The sequence below is a fragment of the Pomacea canaliculata genome, linkage group LG14, assembly GCF_003073045.1.
Source record: "Pomacea canaliculata isolate SZHN2017 linkage group LG14, ASM307304v1, whole genome shotgun sequence".
Classification (NCBI taxonomy): Eukaryota; Metazoa; Mollusca; class Gastropoda; order Architaenioglossa; family Ampullariidae; genus Pomacea; species Pomacea canaliculata.
Window position 1 is genome coordinate 557,396 of NC_037603.1, and position 14,610 is coordinate 572,005.

General features: G+C 40.5%; 1 protein-coding gene across 1 annotated transcript in view; it reads left to right on the top strand.

Moving 5' to 3' along the window:
• LOC112554923 (von Willebrand factor D and EGF domain-containing protein-like) overlaps positions 1 to 14,610 on the top strand; it is a 535,332-nt gene that overhangs the window by 510,575 nt on the left and 10,147 nt on the right. Inside the window, exons 9-10 of the mRNA XM_025222993.1 lie at positions 12,823 to 12,898; positions 13,039 to 13,103. Of these exons, the coding sequence (XP_025078778.1) occupies positions 12,823 to 12,898; positions 13,039 to 13,103 (141 nt within the window). The remainder of the gene's footprint in view (positions 1 to 12,822; positions 12,899 to 13,038; positions 13,104 to 14,610) is intronic.

Below are 14,610 nucleotides of genomic sequence, written 5' to 3' on the forward strand. Positions count from 1 at the left end.
CTATTCAGAATGTCAACATGTCACCACCAACAAGTGTCCGAAGCCCTCACAGCGCTGGACACTGAGGGAAGTTTGCCTTCAGGCCCCCTCGGGGCAGCGACATGTTGGGACACGTGCAACGTGCGGAAACACGGTGATGTGTGTAATACGAGCACAACTCACAGGACAGCCACCTTGATGAGTTCCTCCCACTGGGACATAAGTCTTGTGTACACACGTTCAACAACCTTGCTGCTCACCTGTTGGACTAATGCGTAAAATATGGTTTAGCACAGATTGTGACATGCGTGTCTAGCATACTTCTCCATTTCTGGGATGGTCACCTGAAGCAATTAAATGTGTTTCCTCTATGTCACGTTATGATGGCCCTTGGCCCTGAGAAAACGTGAAATCGAGGTTTTATACTGTAAATATTTTATGAACATTCTTCTACAGTTTGTAAATAGTTAGTGAGGTTACTTTGTTTATTCACTCAGCTAAACTATTTTCACAAAGTTAACAATAGCTATTGTTTCCGGTTGGCGTTAGATTGCGGAGGTGACAGTATTTATTGGTGAAGAAATCAAAGTTAAGAGAAGAATTCATGCTTCACGACATACAACTCTTAGTGGACAGTAGACCGTTATGACAAAGAGAGAATTAAGTAATACTTCCAATGTTTGGTTTAATTTTATATCATCAATTCATCATCAAGAAAAAAACATATCACTAAATGTATTAAACCACTTTGTAGTAAATAATGTAAAACCGCTCGATATATATATGTTGTCGTTTATTTGAATAGTAAGATGGAGCTGAAGTATCCAACATTTGTTTGTGTAGGTTCTGTGGTCCGGCGACAACAGTGACTGTGCCCTGCACATGTCCTTGTCCACGTGTTTGAGTGTCAAGACCCTGGGTGAGGCCGTGTGGTGGACAGGAGAGTGCTACACTGCTGTTAATAAACACTCTTCCCGGAGCAAGTTCACTGCTACACACGGCGCCTCCCACACTTTTGTCCACCGGACCGCCCGGGTACAGGTAAAACTGTGGTGCTGCTGCTGATGGCCATAGAGTGGCTGCGATGTGGTCACCACGTCTACGTTGTCAGTACGTGAGTGATAGTCGTGCAGCGTGCACCATGTTTGCTATCACCTGTTGCTGCCAGGACAGTAAAGACACACAGTCAGCAGGTGTATCACCCGGTCAGCCTCACCTCCTGCAGTATGAGTTGGTGGCGAGACGTGGAGTGAAGGCCGTCAACGAGTGTTGTCACGCGGCAGCGGAGGGTCGTTGTACGTCATCGCTGATGAAGTACGCGGAGTACAACAGGTGAGTTGTACAGCGTGTTGATGTAATGATAGACACACAGGTAGATGTTGTCTGCATTTACTGGATTAAAACTGTTTTGTGCTTAACAGGTGATGTTTCCTCAACAGTTGTGACACCTGATGGAGGTGTTGTGTTGTCAACATAGATTTGTTTTAAAGCATCGGCTGTTACACAGATTGTCTTGCAACACGTGTCATTATTGTGACATCACTTGATGACATTTTTGGTAACAACATTACACATGATACACAAACAGAATCACACATTAAAAATAGTACACAGTGTAACACGTGTAACTACATCCTCTGTCTTGGCTACAGAAGCAACTGCTTGCAGTCTTTTTGTGAGTTGCTGCTGACACGAGTTCCTCGTCTCCATCTGTGGGCGGCAAGTTGTTTACATGACAACACACCCGCCGGCTGGCAAGTGGAATATTTAACCAGACCCCTCCGCTCTCCTCCGGCCGTCGTCAGGGAAGTCGAGAAGGACCTGAAGATCACTAGACACCGTGAAGTACTGCCGTACAGAGAACGAGGTGTGCCCGACCACACAGACGGCCCGCCAGTCACACGACTGAATCACCGAGGTCAGGGTCACTCAGGTCGTAGGCCAGTTTACTGCGTCACGTGCGGTCGTGAGGTGGCCAGCTTCCTACACAGTCTCCGTGTTGGTGTTACAGGTAGGTGTGTGTATTGTGTAGTGTAACGTTGTTTACAGTTAAACACTTACCTATGTGATAAATAACGAGCGGGCGAGAAACAGTCTTGTAAATAAGATTGTGTTAGTGACGTGTGTCTCTCTGTTTACGTGATGACGTCAAGATGCTATTGTTTATATCCATGTTGACAGCGAGAAGCACAACAACATCTACAACATTGACCTCTACCAGTGGCGGCACAACACCACCCTGTCTACAGTGGAGAGACGTGCTGGTGTTGTACTGGGGTAACGTTAGTGATCAGTCGGGTATGGTCACAGAACTGCTAGAAGCGGGTATCCCAGTGCGGGTGATGAAGGATCATGACGTCGAAGACGTGGCCACGGCCCGCAGTGACGTGGTGTGGGTGGCGAGTGGAGATCGTGTTCGTGGTCTGGAGAGAAAAGTCGTCGTCTGTCTGAAGAACCGTGATCACGGTGTATTTAGTCCTAAGTCTTTACAACTGTCCAACCTTACCTCTCTCCGACTTGACCTCATGTCCCGCTGTACGTCACAACTTGTGATTGTCTACCCTGACGACTAGCCGCTAGAAGGTGACTGACACTGACACATTTGTCACTTGGTGTAGTCGTGTGTCAGTCTCTTACACCGACAATTGCCTTCTAGTGTTTGTCCTCTTCTACTTTCAGTCTATCATTATGTCGTCACCTTATGATGTAATAGATATGACGTCATTACAGATTTTGTATCTTTACAAAACAAGTGTCAACAAGTTTGTCTGTTTCAGAGGTGTGTGTGTGTGTTAATGTTTCATCATATCCTTGCGTTTGTCAGTCTACCAGTGTGATATCTGTGTCACTGTGTGTATAAGAGGTTGTATACGTGCTGTCCAAATAACCAAATAACTTGCCCTGGCTGCCTTACAAAGATCAGAAGGAAGAGAGTTGTGGAGGTCAGTGAGACACACCTGTAGGCTACCTGGTAATAAAACATGGATACCTTTCACATTCCTTTGTATGTCATCTTTGGTATGTAAGTATTCCCGTGCATGCACTACACCCCGCAAGGTATGTGTGACCACTAGCTCTATTATATATACAATCACTAGGTTTATACACAAATAATATGTGACCACTAACTCTGCTTTGTTGCTGATCTGTCTGACTTTTGTCAGTCTTTAGAAATAATAGTCCTCACGGATCCATACTGGCCCACACTGGTGTACAAAAGTCCACACTGGCCCCCAATTCTAAAACAACTTCAAGTGTCAGTAAAGGAAACACAAAATCAAGTTCAGTCCAAAGTCCAAAGATAGAAGAAGAGGAGACAGTAGCCGTTAGTGGAGGATGTCTGTTGTAAGAAACGATGCAAAACAAGAACTGAAGAACCATCCTAAACAGAGGCAAACGGTGCAACAAACATCACAGATGAGTAGGAGACAACAAACATCAAAAGATCACAGATGTGTAGCAGTATCTCCATTAAAACTCATAACCACGAAGCTTATGTACGTCTTTTTATGTCTCGCTCTTACATAAACATTACAATAAACGTGTGATAGACAGAAGATAGAGTAGAAGAAACACCGAAGATAGCTGTGCCATGAGATAACTAGGAATAGCCCTATAACCACAGGGTTGATGTCGCACTTCTGCTTCCTACACAAGTCGACCGAACGCGCTGCTAAGCGGGTACAAGGGGAAAGGGTCAGCTGATAGGCGGCGCTACGTCAGGTGGACACAACAGTCGCCCTTTCGCGGCACCAGGCCGATGGGATGGACAAGGGCCACAAATGTCTCACCACTGTTTATCCCCCGAATCAGTTGGGCCTGAGAATTGCTGGCCGCTTACGTCAGTATGTACCTAGTGCTGGTCGAGATGTACGTAGTGTTGGTCGAGATGTACCTAGTGTTGGTCGAGATGTACCTAGCGCAGGACGACAGCGACCTTTGTTGTTGCAACCAACTGGACACAGCAGTGACTACGAGTCTAGACGCCATTACTGTCGCGTTACTGATGTGAGGGTAAGTAAGGAGGTACAGTGGGCAGGAGTTAGTCACAATGACCACCTGTCAATCAAGTGTGAGCGATGTGTCGATTGGTCAGATGTTACGGCCTCGAGGTGAAGAGAGGGACACGTGTTGACGTCATGCAAGTGTCAAGCGTGTCACTGCTGGTGAAAGGTGGAAACAACGGTCGTCAAGAAAATCTGAGAGTCCTCCACCTGGCAAGAGACATTCGTGTGTGGAGAAAATTAAGTGGCGAATGTGTGTTGTGTGTAGTAGTTAAGGTAGAGACTTATGATACCTGGATTGTCCCCAGGGGATCGTAACGTGACTTCAGAAAACAAGCCATAAGTGCAATTTTCAAGTCATTGCTTCTTTTGTGAATTCTGTAGTAAAAACTCGTGATTGTTAATAATTTTCTTGACACACTTAATTACCTTCAGTTCGTTATTGGGGACGTACGCTGGGGGCTTGGAGTCAATAGAATTATTTCTAGCAAATTAGTGTAAGTGTTCGCCTACACAACGGACACTGACAGTCTACATTTATCATGGTTTTGAAAAAGTAATTTAGCACGATAATTGCAAACTTTGAACGTCCGAATAATCCAAAGTGTCGATCGCTCATTCTCTCTCTGTTTACTTTTGACAATTTCTTCTTATAAAATTGTAATCTCTAAATGGGAAAAGTTTGCTTTCCTATCGTCTTGTTACCATGCCTACAAGAACAAGGAAGTAAATGGTAGACAATCACGTGCAGCAACGCATTAAGATCGGGGACTCCCCAGAGGCTATTTTTAGAACTGCCTGTTTCTTTTTTTCGCCGATACCTATCGGAGACTTGTCAAAGTGTTCCCACATACTAACATATCTAGAAAACATCTCTTGGCACGATTGGCTAACGAGGTGCCTTGTATACATTACAGTCGTTACAATACGGTCTTGCACACTGAGATTCTTGGCATAACATAATCTAGTTCCGCAAACTGACCGAACGATGTATTCTTCCGCGTCAACAGCATCATCCAAGGACAGCTAGCACGCAGCTTGCTTCTACATCCTGACATGTGGTGTTCACACACAGCAAACTGGGTTGCTCCATCGCTCTTACTGGCTGTAGCAGCTCTCCACAGTACGTTAATTGTTTAAAATAATTAATCTTGTACATTTTGAGTAGCTTTTAAACAGTATTTCTATCGACTGTTTCCTAGACGCGCAATTTGTGTGATACACTGTCGACGGACATTTTGCGCAGCAGGCAGACGAAAATTGTGGTAATTGCCAGAACTGAGGATCGCGAGAGAGGATCGTTCTTCAACAGATAGTGATGATAAAGAACGTTAAAAAAAAATCCGAGACTGCCATGTTTTTTCTGACAATCCGCCGAAACAATGAGCTGAGATGGAATGAAGGTGCTTGAGTTAAGATGCATCAACATGGTCAACATCCTAGTTGTGGGGTTTAATGTTTGTCCATGAAACACGAGACAAGTAATAGTTCTCTGCTCCCACCCCAACCCCCACCAAAAAAGAGCTACCGAGTTTAATGCATTAAAATATTTTTATACCTAATTTTTTTATCTTTAGAAAATGATTTGATTTGAGATAAACTTTGTAAGTAAAATAACAACACGAACTTGTATTAACGAAGTGTATGTTTGCTTGTTGTTGTTTACATCTATGTTTAATTATTTTTGCTATATCTCATGACCATGTACAAATGTTCCTGGTATACTAAGAATCAGATAGAACATTATTAATCCTTATAAAGGCATGTTCATTTTTTGGATTGTTTTCAAGACCAGCAATTCGCATGACCCGCTGTCAGCCGGCATTTTGCTCAGCAAGGAGACAAAAATTACAATAAATGCTAGAATTTTAAATCAGATAGGATTTCGAACGAAGATAGTTTTTGAAAGATAATAATATTAAAGAACGTTATAAAAGAAAAAAAACTTCCGAGATCGGCGTGTTTCTTTATGATAATCTGACCAAAACTTTGACCAGAGATTGAAGTTGCCGGAGTTAACATCTATTGTGCTTTCCCTCTTTAATTTTCTCGTTCTTAAGGCCTTCGTTTTGGGTAGTGTTTCAGTTTCCTTTCTTAGATTGAGGGCTAGAGGTAAAAAAGTAAAACTTTTAAACTTATTCTGTTACCCTCGTACATAACGACTTGCCGTTTCTCCATTTCTCGGCTTTTCTACCTTTTTCGCACTTTGTGAAGAATCATGTCTCAAGCATTGAGCCGGGAAGCGGGTACAAAAGAAGAGGTATATGTATATCCCTAAAGTAGCCCGACAAGGATTGAGCATAAACAAGCGCCCAACCCTGTACTTTGGCATCATTGGATACAAAAGCAAGCATGCATTTTATGTAATCCTGTTGAGATACAGACTGATTCATGTACTGCTAGAAAAACTCGCACATTTTCATAAAACATATTTGCATGGCACAGAACAGAGCTGACTGCGCTGATGAGTCACTCATCCTATTTGTTGCTGCACTTTATGTTCCTGGTTGCTTTGTGGTTAATTGTCCTGAGTAGGAGGAGCAGCGAATGGCTGATTCTATTGTTTTTACAGATTAACACAATGACCGTTAGCTGAATCCTCTTCACAAATGTACTCATGCAATTAAGAGGACTTGTTCTCAAAGGGTCAACTGTAGTATCAGGCAAAGTATTAAATGTGAAATAAAAAGATTCTGTAAGTTTTAAAATAGTGTCATACTTGTCTTCATTATAAAGATGTAATGAGTAGATCATCATAGTAATCTAAGTAATAAATATGATCACACTATTTCTACACAAAATTGGAAACGGAGTTTTTCATTTTCAACACGATATACTTATTCCTAACATACGTCTACTTACTTATTATTAACACAACGTTTACATGTACTGTAATCATACAATTCACAACAATGTTTTCGTTAGCTGTCAGCTACCATATGCATTTATAAAGAAAGTGTTATTTATTAAGAAATTGCTAACATTAATGAAAATTAATTTTAAAAAACCCAACACTTTGTTAATTTAAGACTTTTATATCGCTGTAAAACTGATAATGCAATTTTAGTCCGTGTTAAACTGTTAGAAAATTCTCTCTGAAGCGACCTTTGCTCTTTTTGGTATTGTTTCCTTACTGCTTCTAGGCTACTTCTGCATTCTTCTTACCTTCTTTTCAAATTAGTAATTTAAATCGAACAAATATGGTCTTTATTCACAGCAGCGAAATGTTCTTTCTTGTCATTTTCACTTGTTCAAAAAAAGAAATTCTGGCTACCGACTATTTATGGTCTACTGCAAGATTTTGTTGAAATCAGGCCGAAACATTTCTTTTACAATCACGGGACACATGCTCCTATCTGGAGTTAGTTTTTATATCATTCTTCAGTCAGGCGTAATTGGATGATAAGTAAGCATGACCGAGCGAATGAGAGAGTGAAATAGAAAATTACACGGCCTGATTTTGAAAACTTTATTTTGCAACAGTTAAAGAAATGAACTTGAAATTAATGGTATTTAAAATCATGGTTGTGGAAAGTAGACTATACTCAGTTTCACTATCAGCTACGACCTGGCCTGGTATTCAAGGACCCCTCGTTGCAGCAAATTATTGTGCAACAGCCGGCTATAGTAGGTCCTCGTCATAAGAATTTTCACGCGATATCATGCCGAGAGTCCAGCGGGGGGCTCCTTGCACACCAGACCTGGTTTTGTGGATTTTAGAAAGTCTGAACACAAAGTGTTTACTGTACTTGTTTTAATTCATGTTGAAAAAACCAGGAAATCTAAAATAAGTACAGAAAACTAATTGGACCCCCACATGATTACAGTGACAGTAATTTAACCACTAGCAATACTAACAATCAACAGAATGATAACTACGATGTTTATCAATTTCCCTATTTGTTCATGTCTAGATGTCGCTGCCCAGGCAAATGCCTGACCCTTGTCTCAATGAAAACTTACCAGAACCTGACGGACGTTCAACGCAGTGTCTCATATGAGACGACCTACCCAGAGCCTCCACTCTGCGACTTTGACCTAAACGCGGGCTGGTACCGGTTTGTGGTAGATGCTGAGAGTAAAATGCCTGAAACATGTGTCAATAATTTCAAGGTAGGAAAATGAAGATTTTCATAGTCTATCTGTCAAAAAGAGAGAAAAAAATGTTATTCACACGTACAAAAAAATATTCTACTTGCACTTAATGACATGATAGTGTTGGTTACACAATGAAAACAATGTTACAGAAGAAAAGAAATATCATATTGCAATGCCTGTAACTATCTTGCACAAACAGACTCATTTCATGCTCTTCTGCAATGTGTGCGTGTTCAGTGCGGGACAACTGTTCCAATATGGCTGAATGGTACTCACCCCTCTGTAAGTGACGGCATCCAAACGAGGCGAGCATGCGCGAACTTCCAGTCTGGTGGCGCCTCCTACACCCCTTGCTGTGGACAGGCTGTCAACATCGGGGTCAAGAACTGTGAGGGTTTTTTTATTTATTATCTACATCCAACACCAGCCTGCCCGATGGCGTATTGTGCAGGTAATTAAAAAAACTGTTTTATTGTTGTTTACATCCTTTTGTCTACACATTTCTCCGACTGTTCATGCACGTTTCATCTGTACCTCAATTTTAAAAATAAGATTTTGCGAGAATCAAGCAGACGGGGAGAGTAGTGAGCGCAGATTGTGTTGTTTTAGCTATGTAAGTGGTATGATAGTTAAGATGTATTGTAAGACAACTCTATTTTAAAAGGAAAGGACGCACCATGTCCCGCTGGAAAGTGGTCTCCTACAGGTTTTCCACCCGACTGCAAAGGTGGGTGAATCAGTTTTCTTGTATACAAATGCATCACTGTAATATATGGACGTCTGAGTGTCTGTGTAAGGAAACAAATCTCAGTAAGACACAATTTAAGACGGACTACAAGTATGACAGCCATAGACAAGTTTGGTTTGGGAGAGGAAAAGGCATTTTGAGTTTCGCTGAATGTAATTGTCATGTGCTACGTCCCCGTGCACTGTCTGCTAATTTCGCAAACGTGTTTACTAACCATGAGAGTCCATCAGTTGTTCTGCTCTCTCTTCTGTCGGCAGAGGCCTACCCTCAGCTGACTGACCCTCCGACTTTCCGGGGACCTGTGATAGAGCAAAAGACCTTCTACTTCACCTGTGACCTGACCTTTAGCGGCAACGACCCGGATCAAGCCTTTGAGTTCGTCTGGCTGTTTAATGGCCTGGAGGACCCTAAAGTGCCGCCAGAAGTCGTCAGTGAACCGGGGCGATCTGCGATACTGGACGGGGCTCAACTGGCGGGTCTCCTCAACAAGAACGTGAGCTTATAATCACATGTTAACTGCAGACAAGAGTGATCGTAAGGCGTAACAGAAGGACGTACTTATATATTTTGTCAATATTAAATACGAGATATAATTACAGCATTTACTGTTGTTATTGTTTTTCTATTGAATTACTGTCTTTCTACTGGTGATAAATTAGACAATTTAGAGGAGGTGAAACTAACATATGCTGCTGACGTTTAAAATGAGATCAACAAAATACATGAAGTATCAGCCTAATGGAAGATTTGTGAGTCACGCATAGGTACCCGAAAGCATAGTAGGGTTAACAATAGCAGTAAAGAATGTGGCAAGACAAAGAAAAAAAAGCGAAATAGTAATAGAGAAAAGAAGAGAGAAGAAGTCAGAGTCTGAGAAAGAACAAACGAGAGAAAGAGAGGGAGGAAGAGAGAGAGAGAACAGTTGGACAGCTCTTTAAACATGGGAGGTTGTGAGATAAGTGGATTTTTACAATCAGTGTCAACACACTAGAATCCAGTTTATCATTGTAAAGTCTCGTCCCCGCCCACATCCTAATGTTCCCTTGCATCTCCCTATCTGCAATAAAGTCAACCCTGTTTCCTCCCACCCATTTCTGAGACCAGGCGAGAGTGACAGAGAAAGAGAGATTCATAACTTTTGTGGTCGTGTTCATATTAAAGTCTCTTTCGAATCCTTGACAGGTTGGTTGTAAGGTGCGTGCATTTTACAAGCAAAATGCGATGAAGAAAGGACCCTGGCTGGAGAGCGCTCGGACGTACTGGGCTGGAATACAAGTAAGTATCAATAACAGGTTGAGACTGTAAATTACATGTAGACTGCCAAAACTCTCGCTAAACACAGCCATATCAAACAGAGAGAAATAGGGGAATTTAAGCAGGGATTGCAATAATAAAGCAAGAGTAAGTTGTCCGCTGTAAGAGCAAGTGAGTAAAGGCGTCTTGTTCCTGTAGTTATAAAGCGGGTGTTTCTTTACCCCTGTGACCGTAGTTATAACTAAGAGAAAGATTTCCTGGAGTAAAATAACACAAAGCACTGTCCGTGGAGTAACTGCGTCGTAACTAAGGAGGCAAGAAGTTTGTTCTTGATTTTTCTATTTAGGCCATCCACCTTCACTGTATACTGTGTTAAAACACGCTAAACCTTAAAAACTATCCTTAAGTGTCTTTCAGATAACAGAGGGTAGTAGGCTTGGTATGGCTTCTAAAATGTCATCTGCGTGTACAACTGTAGGGCCTCCAATTTTAAAAGGTTCACCTTTTCTAGAGATTTCCCATCCCCTGGGGAGTCGTATACTATTTCTGCAAGGTAGGAAGGGAGGATCTTAAGCCTTTTACCTCCTACCTCAAACACATTAATCGCCAGCATACAGCAGGTCTCCTTACAACATGGGCTACGTTATTAGAACAAAATGTTTACTACATAAGAATGCGAAAGTATATAATATATGAGTAACGCGCATAATATGTTCTTTATGAAAGTATTTTGTACTGTCATATCTGTCTTAGCCAAACCGTTTTTACACAGACAGATCCCTCTCACATCTCAATACGTACTGATGAAGACAAACAAGATGTGGTCATAAGGTCAACACTTCCTGTCTTATGCAACTCGTCTGTGGCAAATACTAACTGTTGTATTGGGATTTTCTTGTTGGTCAATGGTTCTGCAGGCCGGGGTCAAGGTTAGTTGAGACCAGATAAATTTCCCGTCGTTCACTTTGGTAACGCTGCCCTCATCTCATAATTAGTTTTCTTTGTCCTCAAGAAATATCAAAATTTACAGCTAGATTAAGAGAATTTTAAATATAGTTTGGAAAGGATAAAATTTGAATGCTTTTCTATGTGTGTGAATGCTTTCTTACAGCCCCCGTGGTAGTGTCACAGGATTGCAGATACGTAATACGCACATCAGACTGGAACAACACGCTTCAAGAAGCGTCAACGACGGTGTCAGTCGTGGCCAGCAAGACTCAGATACAGGATGGCAACCAAGGACTTGCTGGTCTCCTTTGCTAATATAGTCGTCGCGGATGCTTCGCCGTATCAGCAAATATTCAAAGCTTTTATTATTCCCTCGGTACAGGTAAATAAAGTGAACTACATCAAAGAGCATCTTAATTTTAAATAAGACTATGTGGCAAAACCTCTTTTCTCCCTTTCTAGTTTGCAGTTTTACACACATAAACATATAGTACAGCAAGGTTAACACAAGACAGTACAAAATATAGACACATGATAAAAGTAAAATATTATAATAATAGTAGTAAAGAAATATCAAAGATGCAAAATCTAAATGGGTTTATTTTTTTCCCAACAATTCATATTTTATTTTCAGGTCAGCAGTTCGTAAAGTCCATTGTGACCTTTGACAAAATCAAAGAATAGACTTTGCTGTATCAATTCAGAAAGTACAACTAGTACGATTGTGTCCCCTATAAATAAACATAGTATATTAACGTTCAGCGGATTGCTTACTACAGATGTAGATATTTGCAAAAATTGTGATTTTATTGCGCACTTTTCATTCGTGAAAATACCTCTTTCTTTACCTCCCCCCACCTCCCCCTTTTAAAGAAAGCTTGCGTATAAACATGTCTAATTCGTCTGTTAAATCACTGATAATACTTTCTAAATCTCGTTCCCGACGTAAGGTGAAAGCCTGCAATGCGTTCTGTAGACACAGCGGATGAAATGTCGACGGGTAGTTAAAAAAAATTATTTCTATTGATCTTCATCATTGACAACTATCTATGATACTCCTTTTTGAAGATAATTTTTTCGAACATTTATGTAGTGTACATTTTAAGATCGGAAAGTAGGTCAAACGATAGAAATTAACACACAATTATTTAGACGATATTAACAAACTTAAAGTACCAAAGAAACACGTATTTATTAGAATATACATTAGAATTTGAATATTACTCTTTTCAATTTATTTTTGGTTGTTTGTGTACAAATCCATGTTGAATTGAGTAACCAGTAACCGATTTTAACATGACGCTTGATCACAGAACCTTCACCTACTTTCAAACATAACGAAATATATGTCATTGGCTGACTTTTTTTTAAAAAATATTTAAGCTGTTAAAGGGAAGTAACCTATAGCGGGACAATTCATAAAGGTTTCAGTACTAGCCTCCCTTGTGCATTCATTTACGCACAGAGCTATGTGTTCTAAGATGCTACTCCTGTACGAACCGGTCCCTTGCGACAGTGTGCGGGGTGAGGTCAAATTATATCAGGATGAGTGGAAAGCACTTCAAGTCGATCTTTGCAAAAGATGAGACATGATTTACTGTCACTTTCTTGTGTTCGCTTTTGTACATGTACTTACCGTTCTCAACTTCATTAACCCATTTATGTCTTTATTTGCTTCTCTTGTTCTTATATATATATTTAGGCTCTCTAAACGTGCCACGAAATATCGAAATTGTAAACAAATCTATGCTTTTTCTTTTCTTATTTTTTTACCTGATTCTCATCACACAGGTTGATGTTGAGCAAAGGGATTCAAAGCTCTGCAGCATTGTAACAGATCCACACATCACAGGACTGGAGAACAAGGGTCAGAAGCAATACATTTTTAAATAAAGCAGCATTAGTACTGTAGTGTTTATTTAATCTGCATGTCTAACGTAGCTGTTAATTTAGAATAAAATTAAATAATGGGGAAAACTCTGGAAAACAGAAGTTCTATTTGTTCCAGACAGTTCCATCTGTTTAAAGTGGGTGACTACACTGCCTACGAAAATGTCCAAAGGGATTTTGAGGTAAAGTGCAGCTGAATACCTCTATTATTTTTCATACCGTTGTAGCAGAAGTCATTCACGCAGCTCAAGGTTTATTTATTTATTTATTTTTTGGTGCTCTGTTATTGAAGCTGAGGAATACAATCAAAGTTACCAAGGTTCAATTGTCAAGGTTTTTATTTTTTCACTTTCTCAGGGATATTGATGAAACAGTCAAATGAGTCTTCCGCTTTACACGCAATGTAAATATAGCAGAATTATATCGGTACTATAAAAGATATTTACTTACACATACACATTTCTATCTTTGCATAAAGTCTTTATACCCAAATGCCACATAGGTGATGTTAGAGACGATTTGATATTCTGACATTGATAAACTGTTTGTGGAGTTATAGCAAGTCAAACAAAAACAAGAGTCACTCGAGCAGAATACTGAGAGACTAAAACATCATGTAGACCAGTCTCTTCGGGTCTTCGGCGACAACCTTGATAAGGGGAAGGCTTTTTGCACTCAGACAACCCGAGGTTCTTCGGTATATCAGAAACTGGAGAGGATTCATACGAAACTTGTGCTGCTTCGATAAAACACCTCCTGCAAGAAACAATTTCAGTGAAAGTATGGCACATTACTGACACCATACAAGCGCAAAGTGTTGGCAAGAAAATGGTGCAAGCAGGATACACCAGATACAGGAAAAACAAACCACACGCCGTGATTGCAAAGTTTTCTCTTTGGTCTGACATGATAGACATACCAAAGCACGAGAGACACTGAGAACAAACTGTGGCTAGTGACCTCACAGAAAGGCAGGAGTATATCATGGTGTTATAGAGAGAGTGGGGTGTGTGGGTAATACAGAGGAGACCGACTCGTTGTTGGAGGATCACTACACCATGTGCGCTTTTTGATGTCTTGGCTAGTGGCATTCTGGTCGGTTGGTGTGAAGAAAATGCCATCAAATACAAACGAATTACATTCTGTTGAATTTTAGTGTATAACTCAAGTTAATCAGTTACTTGTAAGCTGAAGCTGACTGTCAATTTGGATAAAATTAATGTTATGCTTTTTAGGAAAGGTGGTGACCTCTTCTCCAATGAAAAATTGTATGGGAATCCAAAAGTGAAAGTAAAAATTACCTATCTAGGAACACACTTTTCTACTAAGATGAGCATATACTGTGCTATGCATTTAAAGGAAAAGAACACCCATCCATCTTTTGGAAACTGTTTGACTTCCCAGGTAAATCAGTGTTGACATGTGCTTCAGAAATCTGGGGTTTAGGTAAAAACAACCCTATGAGAAAATAATTCTTGCATTTACAATTAAGCGCTTTTTTCAATATTTTCTTGCACTCTTCAAATATGATGATCTATGATGAAGTTGGTAGATATCCTTCGAATATAGACATGTAAAAGACATAACATTTTGGCTATGAGTCTTAAGCTTTTCGTGACAAGACTTTGTAGACATGCATTTGGACTTGGGAAACTCAACTGGATATCTGACTGTTTTGTATAGTGTTGG